This window comes from Neoarius graeffei, chromosome 6, assembly GCF_027579695.1.
Source record: "Neoarius graeffei isolate fNeoGra1 chromosome 6, fNeoGra1.pri, whole genome shotgun sequence".
Lineage (NCBI taxonomy): Eukaryota > Metazoa > Chordata > Actinopteri > Siluriformes > Ariidae > Neoarius > Neoarius graeffei.
Window position 1 is genome coordinate 55405818 of NC_083574.1, and position 20950 is coordinate 55426767.

Genomic DNA, 20950 nt, shown 5'->3' on the forward strand with positions numbered 1-20950 from the left:
CAGTAAGGTGTTGTCTTGAAGGAGTCATTGTCTAACAGATTCAACTGCTTCTGTGGTGGGAATGCAGGTGAAAAGAGAAGTGACATCATAAGAAACCATGGTTTCATCTAAGTCTAGTTTGAGGTCTGCAACTTTAGTAGCAAAATCTTGGGAGTTTTTGACATGATGTAGCGTATTCCCAACAAGAGGAGCCAGGATAGTGGCTAGGTGTTTGGCAATGTTATAGGTGACAGAGTTTATACTGCTGATGATAGGTCTGAGTGGAGCTCCTTCCTTGTGAATCTTGGGGAGTCCGTATATGAGAGGAACGGCTTCCCCAGGGTACAATCTGTAGTACAGAGATCAGTTGATGGCTTGGTCCTTTTCTAGTTGTTGCAGGCAGCTAACAACTTTCTTTTTGTAACAACTGGTGGGGTCCCGCCTTAAGGTTTCATAGGTGGTTGTGTCGCTAAGGAGACTGGTCATCTTTGAGTGGTAGTCCGCTGTATTTAGCACCACTGTGCATCTCCCTTTGTCAGCAGGAAGGATGGTGATGTCCCGGTCTCTTTGAAGCAATGTAAGAGCCCTCCTTTCTTGGCTGGTGAGGTTGGAGGGGGGTGCGTTTGCACTGGACAGAGCAGCTGATATCTTCAGTCTAAGTTGTTCTGCCTCTGTGTTGGTCAGATTGTTGTTTCTGATGGCTGACTCTGTGGCTGTGATAAGATCTACCACTGGTATCCGCTCTGGTGAAACTGCAAAGTTAAGTCCCTTGGATAAAACATCTTTCTCTGGTTGGGTGAGTACCCTGTCAGATAAGTTCTTCACCCATTTCTCTTCTAGGTCTGGTTGTGTAGCCTGGTCAGATTTCTTCCTCCAAGTCAGCACTTCTGTCTTACTGGAGGAGGTGGTTTTAGACAGTAATGTTTGAAATTTGCGCATCTGTCATTCCTTGCCTTTGGTATGTTGTGAAATCTGTGCCTTCTCCGTGAAATCAGAGACTCGTTCCAAAACTTCACTGGGAAGAAGTACTGTCAACTCTTCAAACATCAGTTCAGTCTTGTTCTGGAGAGCATCGATGGTGAAATGTACTTGTCTCACTCTCTCATTGAGAAGCTGCTTCTGGGCTTTCTGGAGGATTATTTCAGCTCTGTGTCCTTTGACCATTGAATGCAGGCGTAGGCTAGTGGGGATAATGTTGGATTGTCGACATCTCAGGTTGAAACGCAGGTGGTTCCTGTAGTCTGCCAGTTTTCTGGAAGTCCTCTCATACTCCCGCACCAGTCGAAGGGTTCTCATCCCAAAGTGCGTGGAAACATGTCTGTGAAGATTCTCAGTCATCCAGGTCATAGTAACTGTGGGTGGTAAAAGAGAGCAACTGGACTTGCTTGAAGATGTTTCACCTCTCATCCAAAAGGCTTCTTCAGTTCTGTCTGACTAGGGTCCAGGGTGTACCCCGCCTTTCACCCATAGTCAGCTGGGACTGTTAGGGTTTTGCTGGGATTCGAACCCAGGTCGCTGGTGTGATAATCTAGCAAACCCCCACTAGGCCACCAGGACTCAAGTGCAGAGGCGTGAGGCGAAAGTAGAGTATCAAAAAACAGTTTATTTACACTATGTACAATATTTACAATCCGATGAAAAAAAAACAAAAAAGAAAATCCAAAAGCTCAGAAGATAACAAAAATAAAAATATCCAAAGGTGCAAAGTCCAAAAACAAAAGGAAAGGCAAAATGCTGAACGCTCAGAAGATCCAAAAACACAGTAAATACTTAGGTCCAAAAAGAAAAGCAAAGTGCAAAACCAAAAAGACAAGAAACACGGTACAGAGGAAACTGGAGCTAAACATAACAGCACAACATAGGAAAAAGACTCCGTGACAAGGGAACAAACAGAGGGGTATTTATACACACAATAAATGGGAAACAGGTGACACTAATGAAGACAATCAGGCAATCAACACAAACACAAGACACAGGAACAGTGGCGGCCTCTAGAGGCCAAAACAAACATGACATGAAAAGGAAATAACAGCAGCCTCTAGAGGCCAAAACAGTCCCAGTCCTAACAGGGATAGGCTCCAGCTTGCCTGCGACCCTGTAGAACAGGATAAAGCGGCTAGAGATAATGAGATGAGATGAAAAAAAAGTGATGGTGTTGTGAGACAAGCCTCCAGGCTCGTAGTTACCTGATAAGAGATATAAAGTTGGCTGAATGGGTAGTATTGCTGCCTTATCACCAGGGTCTGGGATTTTGATCCTGAGCTCGGGGTACATCAGGGGTACTCCTCCTAACTCCCAAAAGCAAGCTGGCAGGTTGTTGAGCGATACTCTAAATTGCCCACAGGTGTAAAGGAGCATGGGAATGTGTGTGTATGGGATGTGCTGTTATGGACTTGGCTTCCCATCCCATACCCAGTGTTCGCGTGGTGGGTTCCAGATCTGCTGTGACCCTGAGCAACAAGAAGTAGTTACTGAAGATGAATGAATGAATATCTTAAAAATACTTAAAATAAATGAAATATTGGAAAGTGTCACCTGACACAAGTTGAAACAACCCTTTTTTTCAGACTGCATATGAATGAAATTATTTTATCAAAATAAAAGATTACCAAAGGAGTTTGCGTAAAATATTCTGCATAACTACTTCTTTGAATTGTGAGTATCGCTTTTGGGTAGCCTAGTAAACTAGACCCACCCGCCTAGCGGCCAAAAATATTTTTTGCCTACGAGTGGGTCTAGCCTCGCACCATATCAACAAAACACCCCGGGCATCAAATCGTGCCCGCCAATCACAACGCAAGGTTTTTGTTTGGATTCTTTGGGCGGGCTTTTGCAGGAGTGACGACAAGGCTGCACGACGCTGGAGAAAGCACAACAGGAAAGATGGCTACGGCTAGTGAACAGCGCACGTTTGACTCCGCTTTGGAATCAGTTTTAGAAGAATTAGACTTGGAGTTTTCGTTGAAACATGAGCAGGAAGAGGCTCTCCGCTCATTCCTTTTCAAGAAGGACGTTTTCGCTGTTTTGCCGACCGGCTATGGCAAAAGTCTGATCTACCAGCTGGCTCCGCTCGTAGCCAAAAGGATGGGGCTAGTTTGTGCAGTACGAAGAATTAATAAACAGCTTTGAAACATTACTTTTTGATTGTTTCTTATTTTCCCATTATTTTAAATTTAAGGGAAATTATTTCACCAAACACCACTAAATAAAAATAAAAACTCTCAAAAACAGTTTAAGCAAACCCTTGAAAAACACTTGAAAAAAATGAGTGTATGTTAAGTATGTGGTACAGACTCCAAACTTGTGGTCATTATCTCCAAACTTCTTAATATCTAGAATCTGTTTATTAATTAATACGCATTTTGAAAAATTATTTATTTCAAGGCCTCCCCCATTGCTTTCTGTCGCTCTGACTACGTCACAGTCACTGTTGCGCTGATTGGTCAGAGCGTTGGCCTATACGCACAGAGACAGTTTGAAAGACAGCGGGTTGTTCCACCCCCACCCTTCGGAAATGTCTACAAGCGAGGCCAGACTAAATATTCACATTTAGTCTGGCTTGCCAGGCTAGCTTTTGGGGGGAAAAAAACCAATTTAGCAATCTAGATAATCTTCGAAAGTGAGTCACAATTGTTCAAATAGCCAAATCAGTAACTTCTTCGAGAATGAACCATTTTTCTTCAAACACTGTTTGCTTCTCAATGAGTAAAATATGCTGAATTTTTTTGAAAAAAAAAAAAAGACCTCAGCATTCTACAGAAAAGTAAATTTGACCAAAGTCATGAGAAAAGTTGGGGTGGTTCAGTTGGATTCAAGTTTTTATCTTTAAGTCTTATCTGAGTTGCCTTAAACTCAACATATGCCACATGAAAGTAAGTGACGGACAGGTCAGCATTAAGAGATGACTCTCGTCAATGTGCTTTCAGACAAGATTTGTGAGTTTAAAATCACTTGTTTTGACATTCACTGCATAAGTAGTTGCTGGTCAACAAATTGATCTTTCCAAAGGTCACAGTTTGTTGTAGTGCTCAGTCTGCTTCATCCCTCTGTCTCTGGCATCCTGTGTCTGTCATGTGGACAGAGATTCAGGGGGAGCCTAGGCTGTCAGTTTGCTGCAGTGGCCGACGGGAGACTTGGCTGGCGACAGCAGACAGACGCAGATTGCTGCACATCAGCATTCTCCTGAGAAGGTGCCGGTGCCTGATTGCAGTTGTATGGACTGCTGCTTTACAGCTGTCTCAGGACAGGTGCAGCTACCTGTTCCTGCATGCCAATAAGACAGGCGCATCTTACCCACCCGGCAGCTGCTGGCAGCATGCCAACTGTCTTCAACACCTCAACACCTCAGTGCCAGCTCACTTCAGTGCCTTTAGAGCTGTTGTTCCTGCTGTGGTCATTTCGGTGTCCCGCTCATAACACTTCCACAGCTGGCAGGCACTGCTGGTGTGTCACTTGGCTCAGTGGTGTGAGAACACACAGCTATCGAATCTGCAGGAGCAGGATGGCGGGACTCCATACATGTTTATTTTTAACCCTCATCCAATTCCTACTTTGTGTGTCTCTTTGTAATATCTCTCAAGCTGGGACTTTAAAATTCTATTTTCTGTGCAGAGATTTATGTAGATGCTACTTACATAATAGCAGCTGTGTTTTGTTTTTTTATTATTAGGCATCCTTTCATTGTTGGTTCTAATAGGCTGTAAAATTGCTGTAGATAACATGCTTTATCTGTTTTGTTCTTGAATGAAATATATCTCTGTATATAACGAGCAGTTTGCCTGATTGATTGCGAATCATTAAAATGACCCTACTGGTAAGCTGAGCAGTGTGAGAGTGAACATGACGTTCTTGATAATCCAAACAGATTCCTGATTGCTTATTTCGTTGATAAATAAGCATGGAACACTTCTTGCCTTTTGATTCATGAGTTGTTTTATAGCTATGAAAAACCAGGAGCATTTGGGGCATTGCTCTGATGGAATTTAATTCTTGTCGAGCTCAAACAGCTGTTCACTCAAGAGAAACCAGGAGAGAAATAAACATTTTGAACCATGCTCAAAGTCTCCTGAAAATATTGCCAGCTTGTGATTGATTGCTGGAGGGAAGAGAAGCTTATTGGCTAGTTTACAATGTCATTAACTGCCTGTAAGCCAGCTCCAACTTTCTTTTAATGAATGCAGGAAATCTGTTGGTTGTAATCACACAACATTGCGTTCTGTTCTGCACGTACATTTGTGAACTCGAGCAGCTGATGAAATCATAAGAGGGACAAGGAAGAAAAGGAAGAAACCATATTTCTTGACATCTACAAGCTGCCACCAGCCTGATTAATGGATGGTCGTCTTGCAGCCTTTTAGAACAAAGTTTTGTTTGGAGGGAGAAATCTAGTCACTGACCCAAAGCTAATAGTGTTCTCCTTGAACAAGCTATTGAGTGGGGTTTGTTCCTGCTCTGTGCTGCATGCAACATTGTTTTTGGCTGTGGCAAAAGAATTCAGCTAATACCTCTTGCTTTTAGACATTCAATATAACACAAATGATTGGAACCCATTTTTACAGTCCCATAATATATGTATAAAGTCTCTTCTGGCTGTTTAGAGAAATTGCCCATGTTAATCAGTTGGAAAGCATTTAATGTGCCACAAGGACGGTATGGAGTTTGTATTTCCCTGAAAGTTCATAACTTCTTTCTCTCCAGGTGGGAACTAAGAAAGCCATGAGCTCTACGGTAGCTGTTGTACCTGTAGACCAGAACAGAAACCTCCTCCCTGCATCCCCTCTCTGTGAGGAAGACAAGAGAGCAGGCAAGAATCTGAGAATACACTTTCAAGGTCATCTTGCCACTCATCCCAACATCCATCCATCCATCCAATCATTGATTTAGCCATTTTACTTGTACACAAGATTATCCATCCATCCAGAAACCCAGAACATTTGGCACCAAAATCTGGAACTGTGCTGTTTTATTGGCCACCAATCCCATACAAAATGTTCAAGTAATGTGGTATTTGGTATCTGTTCACGATTGGCACAAGCAGGACCTTGAAGTTAGGCTAGCAGCACTGTTCATTACTGACTGATTATGCATGTTACGTCACACTCCTGTAACAACATACACACAGACAGACAGACAGACAGACAGACACGTTTAGATAAAGACTGTGAAAATTGTAGGTTGAATTGGGATTAATTAAATTATAAATTATGTAATAATTGATAAGTAAATTAATCAATTTATAAATAAAGATCAGTCTCATAAAATCTTAAATTATTAATCTTAACACTCACCGTGAATGGTTACATTCAAGATTAATGGTAGCTCTGTATTAGATGGGAAACCCAGTTGTATACAAAAGCTAAATTCTGAAGGAAAAAGGAGTTCTAAATAGTTGACCTTGTGAATAAACAACAGGAACAAGTAAAATGCAATTCAATTTTATTAGCTTTTATTTGTCTACTACTCACTAATAATAATAAACTCAAAATACATTCAATGTCAGCAAAGGTAATAACAAGACAAAACAATGGAACAATTACACCTGGACTATAAATTTGAGGGAAAGAGAGAGAGAAAGAGATAGAAGGAAAAAGAAAAGAATCCCTTGTGTGTGCGTGTGTGAGGCTAGGGCAAGCCGATGCATGTGTGTGTGTGTGACCTAGCTTGTCGTTAGCTAAAACAAAGGAATGTTAGCTAAAACAAAGGAATGTTAGCTAAATAGAACAAAGGATTAGCTCTGTGGCTAATGTGTGCTTTGTGTAGGTATCTGTGGGCAGATGCTAATGACTAGCCACTCTGGCAATGCTTAAACAAAATGGCGGTCAGTGCCTAGGTGTCGTATCACAGGTAACTCAATGAGGAAGGTATCAAAATGGCGTCGGAAAAATGGCGCCTGCAGGCCTAGTCGAGAACACAAGCCTACCAGCTAGCGTATCACCCTGAGGTAGCTAGCAATAAGTTGCTAAGGAGAATCTGACCACGCTACAGCTGGATCCAAACACTGCACTTAACAACAATTTCCAACAGACTATCTAGGCAAAGAACTCAACGCGAGAGAGAGAGAGAGAGAGAGAGAAAGAGTGTGAGAGAGTGTGTATATGTGTTGGATGGAGAGAACTAGGCCTTGTAGCGGTCTAGCCTCGGAGCTTAAAATAACAAACTTGTCGCTGCGCTGCTAATCAGATAGGGAAGCTAGCAATGGAGTTAAGGAAAGATATCATGCAAGATACCCTGTCTAACAAGTTCAAAGAAAAAAAACAGAACCAAAACAAACAATAAAACAAACAAACAAACAAACAATAAAAACAAACAAACACCTTCCGTGTCTGAGCGGGTATGCTAAATAGCTCAAAGCTTAAACATGACCCTAACAACCATCTGAATAAGCTACAAATTAAAAATTTGCCCAAGTGCCTACTCAATGCGATGGAAGTTCTTTCTCCGATGTCCGCGCTGAGGGTCGCAGTCCGAGGAGAGGAGGTTAGCGGCGCGTTGCGTCCAACCGCGGCTAACGAAGCAGGGAGATGAAGGCCTAGCTGGCCCACGGTGCTTCAGGAGAAACCTCCGGTGATGCGTCGACGAGGAAAAGGCTGAGAGGAGCGAAGCTGTCCGCAAATGCCTCTTAGCGTGGAAAACTACTTAACTGTAGTTAAACTTTGCAAAGGTTTAGAATCAAAACCACTATATCGCTGAAACTTAGCGGGTCGTTCAAAAGTTCGGCCGAAACTAATTTGAACAGGCTGTTCTCAGACAATAGCGGTTAGTCTCAACACTGTAGGCGAGCGTGCCTACAGTCCGTCCGACCACTCCAGTAGTCAGAACATGAGAGAGCGAATCGAGGCGCTCTCGATACAGTTAAAGCAGTTCCACTTCACGTCACATCCGGGTGGAGCGCGCAAGGAAATTGTGGGATCGTTATAGGGGGCGCTGGCGAGTTACCAACATTCCCCCCTTGGCCATAGGCGCTGAAAGGAGTGATACCCTATGGGCACATGGTGTTTAGTCTGCGGCCCACGGTCCCTAGTAATCCACAATGAGGTAGTTCCACAATGAGGTAGTTCCAAGGGTCCTTTCTGTGAAAAGTCTTTCAGACACAGTTCAACAGTTCAATTCATTTCATACAGTCCATAAGATGCATAGGCACTTGGGCATGAAAGCATAGGCACTTGGACATGAAAACAATTACACTATGGCTACTTAACTACCTTCTACATACAATATTTCACACAGCAAACAAAAATAATCAAAACTCCATAAAGGAAAATGGAAAAGAGGGGTTAGTTAGCGTGTTAGCAAGCCTACTCTTCAAGAAAGTTAGTGGAGGCCTTAGGCCTGATGGAGAATCGGACAATGCCACGATCTAATTTCTCAGGTGCGTAGATCGTTTTGTCCAGTTTGCGGTGTAGTGTCAGTATGTACCTGTGTAGAGTGATGGCTATGAAGACTGTGATAACCCAACCGCTAGCTAGAAATCCCAGCGCAATTCGGCTTATTAAAGATCCTTGATCGGACGAAGGGTTTGCGCGGTTATTCAAGAAAGTGGTAGCGATGCCAGTGGGCTTAAGATTGAATTGCACGGTTTTGGTCCCTTCCAGCAGTAGTTGTGCTTGGAGGGTGGAGTTTATCTCAAGTTCGTGACCTGGGAAGGCATCGGGCATTTCTATCTCGGTCTCATACTGGTCAGCGCTAAGGTGATGGAGGGTGATGTCACCCACGTGAACAGTGGCTCCTAGTGGGACACTTAGGAGAGAGGTTTCGTTAGGGATCTTCATTCTAGTGGCAGTGTTATGTTGATCATATGATACCAGAATCTCAGTTTGGGGAGTGTTGATTAGCCACCGATTACCAGCTCTTTCTACTCTAGTTCCTATTCCTTCATCTTTAATAGACAATTTGCCTGCACACTTCTGCTCGGGGACTTTTGTCAATCCACAGAGACGGTCTGTGGTGTCTCGGATAAAGGGATTGCTGGGGCAGACCCAGTGGATATCTTTGGTAGAGATGCACATGTCTAAGTTAGGGACGAGGTAGATAGAGGGGTTGTCATCGTGATAGGCTATGGTGGGAGGTGTCTGCAAACGTACGTGTACGTCGTTGTTCCAGAAACCTACATTAAGGACAGATTTGATTCTGTATATGTTTTGCCGTTCAATAACGGGAAGATTGAGGATGAAGCCTATTTCTAGGTTTTGAGGGTTCACAAAAATGGGGATAGCACTGCCAAGACTATAAGCCAGATGAATCTGTGATGAGTAAACGTTAGTCGTGGTAGTAGATCGGAGTATGCTGTCAACCATGCTGAGGGGTATCAAATATGGTGGGATTTTACCTCCACTCAGGGTGCTGAGAGAGCTACTTACTTCTCTCATCAGGTCCTGCATTAGGTCTCGGATTACTCGGACGTACTTGACTTCGCTTCTCATGATTGTCGCTAGCCTGTCTACGGCATGTACTGTGTTCTTGATTAATGTAGAATGCATGTTAACGGTTAGTATGGTTCCCTGCAGGGTTTTGCCTAGGCCCTGCAGCTCCTCCTGTTGAGTTAGTAGTCTACCCTGGATTTCTGGCATTTCTTCCTTAAGAATGTTCATTTCTCGTTTGACCGCGGTTAGGCTAACGGTGTTAACGGCAGAGAGGCCCATTGAGAACAGAGAGCCAATGGCGGATGCAGCAGTAAGTAGTCCTCCGAGGAACCGTTTAGGGCGTGTTTTGCCGCTGAGTTCCTCCTCAGTGACTATGAACTTCTGTAACTGTTCGAGCATGTGAACTGTGGTACGCTTGGCGTGTTCGATGTTGGACCCAATCTCGGAGTCAGGCCCGGTTTCGAGGTTTGTTTGTGTGGGCGATCTAAAATGCTTACGGTACACGTCCCAAGGATCGAGGCGGGTGTACACGCGCTGGGTATGGACGCGGCAATTGGTGAGGAGCAGTCCTGGGGCATCTTGGAGAACAATGCCACTCGGCGGACCTGGTTCCACTATGTTACCGGCCAATGTGGTCTGCAGGACTAGGAAGATACCGAGGATCCAGAGAGGGGCCATTCTGCAACATACAGGAGTTTGTTATTCCGATTTGAGTGATAACGAGGGTGGTTACTTATAGATGCACGCTTATGGATTGAGAGGCATGCAACTAAGTTGGGCAGGCTATAACTTATTGTTTGTCCACCCCCCTATGGAGTGTGGACTGCTCAAAAAGCTTTATTTGGTTGCTATGGACCCATCTATACGAAGGCGCCTGGCTGGGCTTCGAAGTTTTGATGCGGTAGGCGACGGGGGACAGTTTACCGACGATTTCGAAAGGGTCGGACCAACGGGGTAAGAATTTTCTGGCTACTCCTACCGGTTTGGTGAAATTGAAGTATAGGACTCTGTCGCCTACTTCGTACTCACGGTGTGTCGCCTTTCTGTCGTAGTAAGCTTTCTGTCCTTTCGCACTCTTTTCGAGGTGTTCCTGGGCCCACGCAAACGTGGCCTGCAAGTGGCGTTGCAAGTCGGTGACGTACTGGTGTGCGGTGTACGCAGTGGCAACGCTTAGGTCCTCTGGTCGGTAGAGGAGGTGTAAGGGAAGAACCATTTCACGGCCAGTCATCATTTCGAACGGGGTGACTCCGGTGGTGCGGTGAGGAGTGGACCGAATGGCCATCAGCACCAGAGGGAGTTTGATGTCCCAATCTTTGCCATGGTGACTCACATACTTGCGAAGCATGCTCACGATGGTTTGGTTGGCGCGTTCGACCTGACCGGAAGACTGAGGATGATACGCGATGTGGAATTTTGCCTCGACTCCGAGCATCTCCCACAACACTCTCATGACCTCTGCGGTGAAATGAGTACCTCGGTCGGAATCAATGGATAGGGGCAAGCCCCAACGGCTGAACACATGGTTCATAAGAAGGAGAGCGGTGGTCTCTGCGGTTTCGTTTGGGGCGGGCAAGCATTCCACCCACTTCGTGAACGCGCAAGTGACGGTCAGGAGGTACTTATTACCTCGAGCTGATTTCGGCACCGGTCCGACCCAGTCTATCTGGAGATTAGACCAGGGGAATGAGATGCCTTTGCTTTGCAGTGGGGCGCGGTTCAACGGTTGGGCTGGTCGGAATTGGCAGCAAATCAAGCACCCTTTAACATACTCGGTAACGTCCTGAATCATGAAGGGCCAATAGACAATCTGTTGGAGTGTCTGGTAGGTCGCCTGAGCGTTCCTATGGCCCCCGCACGGGCTGTCGTGAGCGTACTGCAACATGACCCCCCTATGATCTGTGGGCACGACCCACCGGGGAGGTCCCTGGTTGCGTGGTGTGTACACCAGGAGTCCTTTCTCGAGTTTTAAGCCGTTTTTGAGATTGTGAAGGTGATTTAAGTCTCGGGACTGTTGCAACTCTTGTGGGGAAATTGGGGACGCCACGGGGTCCGCAAGGAACTTACGGATTTGGTGGATCACGGGATCCCTTTCCTGCATAGACACCAGGTCGGCATCCTGGGGCAGTCGGCCGAGTTGCACTGTTCCTGCTTGGGGTACTGCGTCAGTTTGACCTGCTCTAGCCTGTCGGCGAGTAATCGCGGTTACGTCATGGCGTGGCGTCTCGGGAAGCCATGGCGGCTGAAATTCCCAAAGGGGGCCGTCTACGGCTCCCGCTTTGGCGAGGCCATCTGCCTCATCGTTACCGACTTTGTCAGGTCCTGGGACTTGAGAATGTCCCTTCACCTTCTTCCAATAGACGCACATTCCCTGTTCGGTTACGAGTCGATCGCATGCTAGGAAGAGTTCGGAGTGTTTCACTTCCTTGCCCCTTGCATTTTTCATGTCCTGCACCTTCCACGAGGGAAAGTGTGAGACGAAGCTATGCCTGGCATAATTTGAATCAGAGCAGAGGACTAACCGCTTGATGTTCTCACGGGCAGCTTGTTGCAGGACGATGAGCACGGCTGCTACCTCCGCATATTGGCTAGTCTTAGCCCCGAGTCGGTGTTGGTATTTCCCTTGTATAGGGCCGTTCGCCCATACGATACCGACACCGGCTTGCACTTTGCATTCATGATGGAATGAGCATCCATCTATGTAAGCGGTGGAGAGGTCTTTGCAGACGTTCTCGTCATAGTAGTGGTGGTCGGAGGGGAGAGCAGGTACGGTTGTTAGTTCGGTTTGATCTGGACTATTCTCGCAGTCGCAATGCTGGCATTCCGCCAGCCCTCGGCCAAGCACCATCTTGTGGTTCTGGGCGTACTTCACCTCGACGTCGTAGCCCTGTAGTGCCATCATCCAAGCTGCGATGCGACTGTTCGAAACTCTTCCCTCTCTCAGCCTCTGGCTGTTCAAGAACGAGACCGGTTGATGATTGGTCTCTATCACCACCTTCTGGCCACCAATGTAACTGCGAAAGTGTTCAACGGCCCAGACCGTGGCCAGCAGGGCTTTTTCGCAGTCTGAAAATTTAAACTCCACAGCACTGAGGGGCCGACTGGCGTATGCTACGACACGGCGATCTTTGTCATGCTGCTGTGACAGTGCAGCGCTCAGGCAGTGGGTGGAGAAACTAGCCTCCAAGAAGAACGGTTTGTCTTTGTCGGGATACGCGAGGCAGGGAGCGGAGCAGAGCTTCTGCTTCATGCTCTTGAACGCGAGTTCTTGAGGGTCACTCCACTGGAAGGGTTTATCCTTCCGGAGGAGCTCGGTGAGCGGTCGTGCTATGTCCGCGTAGTCCTCGATGAACTGTCGGGAGTAGTTGCAGACCCCTAAGAAGCTCCTGAGTTCGGGTACGTTGGATGGGGCTTTGATATCTTGGATAGCCCGCACCCTCCCTGACTGGGGTTCAATGCCATCTGGCCCGACGCACAGTCCAACGTATTCAACTTTGGTGCGACACCACTGCCCTTTGGTGACAGAGAGCTTCGCTCCTGCTCTGGACAGCTGGGACAGAACATGGCGTATCTCTTCGAGGTGTGCATCAAAAGTCTGTGACCTAATGAGGATGTCATCGACATAGATCAAGTTGCCACGAGCTGCGGCATCGCTCATTGCCTTATGCAAGAAGATGTTGAATTCAGCGGGGGAGTTCGCGTAGCCGAACGGACATCGGTTGAAAGTTAGCTGGCGGTTCCCAAAGGAAAAGGCCAGCTTGTGCTGGTCAGCTGGATCCACGCGCATGGTCCAGAATCCACTCGCCACGTCGGCGGTGGAGAAGAACTTTGCACCCTTCACCTTGGCAAGTTCTTGATCCAGATGGATCATGGGCCATCTTGACAAGGGCACTTGCTTGTTCAGCTGCCTATAGTCAATGGTGAGACGCCACTTGCCGTTCGGTTTCAGCACCGGCCACAAGGGGGAGTTGTAAGTCGAGTTACACTCACGAATGATCTGCTTTTCCAGCAGAGTGTCCAGTGTTTCTTGTATTGAGTCGTATGCGGCTAACGGGATTTTGTATTGCCGCACGAACGTCGGTGGAGCGTTCGGATCTGTTGGGATTCGGACGGTGTGGATGTCCGTGACTCCGCAGTCATTGGAATCTCGCGCCCAGATCGCCTTGAAGTCGTAGAACAGTTCACGGAGCTGTCGTCTCTGGGCGTCCGTGGTCAGGCTGTCAGCTTTCACCAGCTGTTGTTGAACTTCTCGTTCAAAGCCTGGGTACGGTTCACCTAGAGCTGAATCGACGACCTCAGTTGCAGGGGTGTCATTGCTCGATTGCGTGGCAAGAGCGTACACCAGCATGTGTTTCGGGGTGTCAGTTTTGGTCATGACTATGCGCTCGTCGCAAAGCATGATGTGAGGTTCGATGCGGATCATGTGGAAAGGAAGAGTGATCCAGGGAGGTTCCACTGGATCGGAATGAGTGTCCGGCGTTGGCAGCTCACCAATGACTGGAATGGTGAGTTCAAAGTCATGGAATGCCTGGTCTATCAGAAGGCCTAAAGGCCGACGGGCGGGGATCGTGATGGCGTCCCGCGTGGAGTTTTGAACCAGGAGGTAAGCGGAACGATGACTCACTTCAAGCAGCGGAGTCCCACACACGGCTAAATCGAGCTCCATGAAGAATCTGAGAGGCTGGAAGAACGCCTGGGAGCTACGAAACTGTTGGTCTTTCATGATGACCAGCTTAAGAGGGGAACCAGCAGTCCTAGCGGGAATGACGATGTCAAATTCGCTAGCGACATGGCAGGCTTGGGGAATCGTTTGTCCTGACCGCATTTGTTCCGGGTCAGCTTGGAACGGGTGCTTAGCAGCGTCGGCTTGGGTCCAGATGACCCGGTTGACTAGGTCCAGTTGGGCTCCCAGTCTGACCAAGATGTCTGCCCCAATGACCAGTGGGTCAGGAAGTCCGGGGACGACACTCAAGAAATGAAGGAATTCTCTCTGACCGATGGCGAGCGACACGGCGCAGACGCCTGTGGCTTTGATGGGGCTCTGGGGTTGTTCGGCTGACAGTAGCCGGTGGCTCTTCTGCACAAAGACAGGGGAAGGAGTGCTCTGACGCACTATGTCGAACCACGTTTGGCTGATGGCTGACTTCTCTGACCAAAGCGCTAACCTGACGCCAGGTGCCGTGACGCCGTTGACAATAATGTTGCCAGATATCCAGGGGTAGTACCTGGTTGGGGCAGATTCGCCAAGAAAGCAAAGGAAAGACGGGTGGCCATCAAGCGCGTTGCGGTTGAGAGGAGTGTCGGTTGAGTTTGGTGCGTCTTGACTCGGCTCAGGGTGGAGCGGAGTGGTCTCGAGGTTCTCGGGGACCTGCCCTGACTCAGCTATCGGTGGAGTAGCCTCCACCCTAACTTCATCACAACAGGCTCGATCGTGACGACGAGGATCTGGGGTCTGTGGGGACGCGACCTGGGCCCACAGTTGCCCACGACGACAGTCAATGAGGGGCGCTAGCCTATCTAGTAGGTCTTGGCCAATGAGGAACGGTTCTACACCAACAGAGCAGATGTAAGTGGGGTGAGTGATGGACATGCCCTGGAAGGTGAGTTCTAACCATGCAATGGTTGTTACTGGGGCTTGATTCTGGGTGAAGCTAACCAAGTTGACATCACAACGTTCGGTTCTGATGGGTCTACCTTGCGCGCGCCGCGCATCAGAAACCTCTGCGAAGACTTTGGAACACATCAGGGTGATTTCTGACCCGGTATCCAAGAGAGCTTGGAGGGAAACGTTGCCTTCTACCACCACTGGGGTATAGATACGCTTGGCGTTGCCTTTCCTAACCAAATCTCCAAGAAACTGCGTCAGGGGTGCATCCTGCGGGTCAGGCTTCACTAACGGAGGGGGTGGTTTCAACTCATCGCTGCCTATTGGGCAGGGGTCCTTTCCCCACCCCACGAGGTAGACACGCGGTGGTGGTGGGGATGGGTCCCGGCCTAGTCATGCTGACGGTTCGTCCCTGTCCTTGCTCGGCTTACCCTTCCTGTTCTTATTGCTCAGCAGTTGTTTAACCCGTGCTAATTCGGTCCTCAATTCTGCCATCCCAAGCGGCTCTTGGTTGGCTTGTTTAATCCGTGCTAATTCAGCCCTCAGTTCTGCCATCCCAAGTGGCTCTTGGTTGGCTTGTTTAGCGGTAGCTAGCTTAGGGCTCCGCTCCCTTCGAGAGGAGTTGCGATGGGGCCTTGACTGTCCGCTATTCTGAGATTTAGGGCCGTGACTGCCAGGTTTGCGGTTACCTTGTCCTTTGGCGTTGGGGCCCTGTTCCCCCTTGGCTCCAGCTTGTCGAACTTTCCAGTTACCTTTGGGTTGACTCGACGTCTGGTGGCCGGGGTTTGGGTTCGCCCAAGGGGGCCCGCGGTTTGGGGCTTCACCCCCTTCTAGGCCTAAGGACTGATCTTCCTGCTCATATAGGCTGAGGACTCTGGGATCGTCCTCGTGGCGGTCTGTGGGTCGGACGAACGTCTCCCACGTTAGTTGTGCGGTGCGACGCATTTCTCTCATAGTATGGGGGCGCTGGCGACACGCGAGTGTTACTTGGTTACGGATGCACGGGTGAAGGTTATGGAGGAAGAGGGACTTGAAGTTGCGATCTTCCTCTAGCCCGGGCTCGCTTCTGCCCTGAAAGTACGCTGCGCGGAGCCGACGGTAGTACTCGCGAGGGTGTTCGCTTCGTTTCTGTCTGATCAGAATAGCACCCATCGTCGCAGCAGTCTCATCCTCGTACAACGAGTATTCCTCTTTCAAGTACTTACGTATTTTCTTGTAGTTGTCGAGGACTGACTGCGGTAAGGTCTCAACGAATGCTCGTACGCCGCTACCTAAAGTTTTCCAGACTAGTCTGGCCTTTTCATGCGACGTAGCCTCTGGCAGGTCCAGGAGGCTACGCTCGATTTCCCGGAAATAATCATTAACGCTTCGGTGTCTATGATTTTCCGGCTCAAAACGCTCTATGTCTTTCGCAAGGACGTCGATTTGGCGGATCCTAGTTTTGCGTTCTGCGACGAGGCGTTTTGATTTTGACCCGTAGGGGTCCTCGCTGTCTTCGCTATTTGAGCTGCTCTCATATCGCCTATGTCTGCGTTTCGGCTTGGAGGCGGCCTCTCCGTCAGAGGAGTCTGAGGGTACGTAGCGCGGCGTTTTCTGCGGGCTAGAGGCTGCAGCGATATTGAAGCGCGAGGGGGTGTAGTGGGGAGTAAAGTAAAAACTCCCAGCGCCACGAGGTGGCGATCGCGCGACTTTCACGCGAGTTGAGCTTGAGTGCGGTGTCTGATCTACCGTTCTAAGCTCAGGTTCTTCCTCCTCCAGAGCGGAAATCTGTTCTTGGGAGGGTTTGGCCGATCCCTCATCTGAGCGACGTGCTTGCGTCACTTCTTCTCTGAGGTATTCTATTTCGCGCTTTAGTTCATCTTGTGTGGCTCTCAGGCCCACGAGGCTACTCTCCGCGCTTTCTGCTCTCCTTTGAGCTTCGGCCAGTTGTCGTTTTAGTGTTCTTTTCTCTTGTTCGAGGGTCATACACACATGTTCCATTTCCTTATAGTAGATCATGAACAATTTGGGTAGCCCTTCTGGAAGAGTCATAGTACGCTCCTTAAGTTCCCTAACGGCTATGTGTATTTCATCAAAGCGAGCCTTTTGGTCCAGATCACAGAAGTAATTTCTCCTATCCTCCGGGACTTGGCCTAAATCGCCTACAACGTCGAAGAGAGAGAGGAGGGGCCCTTCTGACTCCCTTGATGGGGAACGCGACATTTTGTTCGAAATGTATTAATTAACTTAAAGGAAATTAATACTAGGGGTTGATTAGGTTAGAATTTAATTTAATCCAAGTTGCTAAATAATTGATGTGGTTTCTTAGCTACTTTGTTTTCACTAATGTTTCACTTGTATTAATTAGCTCAATTAATAATTAGTTAACAATAATGATTATTATTATTAATAATATTAATTAAGTACTTGGATTAGATATTACTCTAATGTACTAATCAATTAAACCAGTTTATCAGCTAACTGTGGTTGGCAGCTGAATTTCAGTTCTGTGATTAACACACTGTTAATGATTCACCATTAAAGTCATCTGTGTTATACCTTGGCAGTTGATTTTGGGTATACAGCAGTTTACAAGTTATTGTTGAGAAATTCACAAGGTCATTAAACTATGCCTCACACGGGGCACCACTTTAATGTAGGTTGAATTGGGATTAATTAAATTATAAATTATGTAATAATTGATAAGTAAATTAATCAATTTATAAATAAAGATCAGTCTCATAAAATCTTAAATTATTAATCTTAACACTCACCGTGAATGGTTACATTCAAGATTAATGGTAGCTCTGTATTAGATGGGAAACCCAGTTGTATACAAAAGCTAAATTCTGAAGGAAAAAGGAGTTCTAAATAGTTGACCTTGTGAATAAACAACAGGAACAAGTAAAATGCAATTCAATTTTATTAGCTTTTATTTGTCTACTACTCACTAATAATAATAAACTCAAAATACATTCAATGTCAGCAAAGGTAATAACAAGACAAAACAATGGAACAATTACACCTGGACTATAAATTTGAGGGAAAGAGAGAGAGAAAGAGATAGAAGGAAAAAGAAAAGAATCCCTTGTGTGTGCGTGTGTGAGGCTAGGGCAAGCCGATGCATGTGTGTGTGTGTGACCTAGCTTGTCGTTAGCTAAAACAAAGGAATGTTAGCTAAAACAAAGGAATGTTAGCTAAATAGAACAAAGGATTAGCTCTGTGGCTAATGTGTGCTTTGTGTAGGTATCTGTGGGCAGATGCTAATGACTAGCCACTCTGGCAATGCTTAAACAAAATGGCGGTCAGTGCCTAGGTGTCGTATCACAGGTAACTCAATGAGGAAGGTATCAAAATGGCGTCGGAAAAATGGCGCCTGCAGGCCTAGTCGAGAACACAAGCCTACCAGCTAGCGTATCACCCTGAGGTAGCTAGCAATAAGTTGCTAAGGAGAATCTGACCACGCTACAGCTGGATCCAAACACTGCACTTAACAACAATTTCCAACAGACTATCTAGGCAAAGAACTCAACGCGAGAGAGAGAGAGAGAGAGAAAGAGTGTGAGAGAGTGTGTATATGTGTTGGATGGAGAGAACTAGGCCTTGTAGCGGTCTAGCCTCGGAGCTTAAAATAACAAACTTGTCGCTGCGCTGCTAATCAGATAGGGAAGCTAGCAATGGAGTTAAGGAAAGATATCATGCAAGATACCCTGTCTAACAAGTTCAAAGAAAAAAAACAGAACCAAAACAAACAATAAAACAAACAAACAAACAAACAATAAAAACAAACAAACACCTTCCGTGTCTGAGCGGGTATGCTAAATAGCTCAAAGCTTAAACATGACCCTAACAACCATCTGAATAAGCTACAAATTAAAAATTTGCCCAAGTGCCTACTCAATGCGATGGAAGTTCTTTCTCCGATGTCCGCGCTGAGGGTCGCAGTCCGAGGAGAGGAGGTTAGCGGCGCGTTGCGTCCAACCGCGGCTAACGAAGCAGGGAGATGAAGGCCTAGCTGGCCCACGGTGCTTCAGGAGAAACCTCCGGTGATGCGTCGACGAGGAAAAGGCTGAGAGGAGCGAAGCTGTCCGCAAATGCCTCTTAGCGTGGAAAACTACTTAACTGTAGTTAAACTTTGCAAAGGTTTAGAATCAAAACCACTATATCGCTGAAACTTAGCGGGTCGTTCAAAAGTTCGGCCGAAACTAATTTGAACAGGCTGTTCTCAGACAATAGCGGTTAGTCTCAACACTGTAGGCGAGCGTGCCTACAGTCCGTCCGACCACTCCAGTAGTCAGAACATGAGAGAGCGAATCGAGGCGCTCTCGATACAGTTAAAGCAGTTCCACTTCACGTCACATCCGGGTGGAGCGCGCAAGGAAATTGTGGGATCGTTATAGGGGGCGCTGGCGAGTTACCAACAAAAATGCAGCCATGGAATGGAAATGTAGCCTTGGCCAATCAGAAAAGGACACTGTGCATTGAGATGATGTTTTTGTTCAACAAAATTATGAGGCAATTGTTTATACAGAATGGTGGAAAATGAAACACAACTCATTTGGGCCTGTTGTTTTTGGCTGTGCAAAAATGTGTTTGTATGTTTCCCTATAGGACTTGCCAGTCACTTAGAGAAAAGTCTACCACCTTCAGCAGCTGATCGCAGTTTGTTGAAAAATCATTCAATACCCCAGCGCCAAAGAGAGGACAGCAGTCCCAGTAAAATGGGTTAGACACACACATACCACTCTTTCTGTTCATGCTAGCATTGGGTCTTTATAGCTTTTTATTGTTTTGTAAGCGGGTGGCACGGTGGTGTAGTGGTTAGCACTGTCGCCTCACAGCAAGAAGGTTCTGGGTTCGAGCCCAGTGGCCGACGGGGGCCTTTCTGTGTGTGGAGTTTGCATGTTCTCCCCGTGCTCCGGTTTCCCCCACAGTCCAAAGACATGCAGGTTAGGCTAATTGGTGGCTCTAAATTGACCGTAGGTGTGAATGTGAGTGTGAATGGTTGTCTGTGTCTATGTGTCAGCCCTGCGATGATCTGGCGACTTGTCCAGGGTGTACTCCGCCTCTCGCCCATAGTCAGCTGGGATAGGCTCCAGCTTGCCCGTGACCCTGCACAGGATAAGCGGTTATGGATAATGGACAGATGTTTTGTAAGCATCATGAAATCAAAAGTGTGCATCATGCAAATGTGTAGTATTGTATAAATGCATATTTTAAGCTACCCAGCAATCCTATCGTATACTGTACATTTATTTACCTAGCAAAAACACAGTGTGGTATGAATTCAGAGATTACAAACACAAAAAGGTAGGTTGAGTAAAAAGGAAAACTTGAAAAGTTTGGGAAAGTTTGCAAAGAAATGTCCTTTTTAAAGCCTGCTTCCTGAAAGGTAAAAATGACTATAAACGCAGAAGCGGAACTTTTATTAGATTTGATCTTGTGATCTATGGACAGGAAAACAGCAGAGGGGCATGAGACAAAGTAAGGATGTCGCCATAACTTCCAAAACCACTGGTGCTGAATGTCCATCCATCTGGCCCTCACTTACTCAACCTCACGCTGCTGCCTCCGATAGCAGCCTCCTTCCCCGTGGACAAGCACGACTCGCACCACTCAACTCTCGGGTATAACCGGCAAAATCCTAGTAACACACTCAGTGTCACTGAAGGGACAACACTGTAGATTTCATATTAATTCTCCATTCAGTTTTACTCGTTAAAGATTGATAAAATGCTGTCAGTTTCTATTCATCAGTGGCCTAAAGCATGTTTTAGTCAGTAAACTAGCTGTGGTTAATCATGCTGTGTTACTGTTATTGGCAGCTTATAATCACGAATGTTCGCTGTGTCAGGACCAGCCTTAGGGTTTACATGGAGTAAATTATGTAAAGGCTAATTTCTGCATAGATTTTCACAAATCAGTGACTTTCTACCTTTAGCCTTGCTTAATGCTACTACTTTTTCTTTATTTACATTCTTCCAATTGATATACAGTACTGTGCAAAAGTATTAAGGCCGCTATTTCTTTT

The 20950-nt window shown here is 46.8% G+C and overlaps 1 protein-coding gene across 1 annotated transcript in view; it reads left to right on the forward strand.

Annotated features, from left to right (window-relative positions):
* The window catches only part of iqch (IQ motif containing H), a 96765-nt gene that overhangs the window by 32681 nt on the left and 43134 nt on the right, over positions 1-20950 (forward strand). Inside the window, 3 exon segments of the mRNA XM_060924367.1 lie at positions 5677-5782; positions 19531-19656; positions 20371-20546. Of these exon segments, the coding sequence (XP_060780350.1) occupies positions 5677-5782; positions 19531-19656; positions 20371-20546 (408 nt within the window).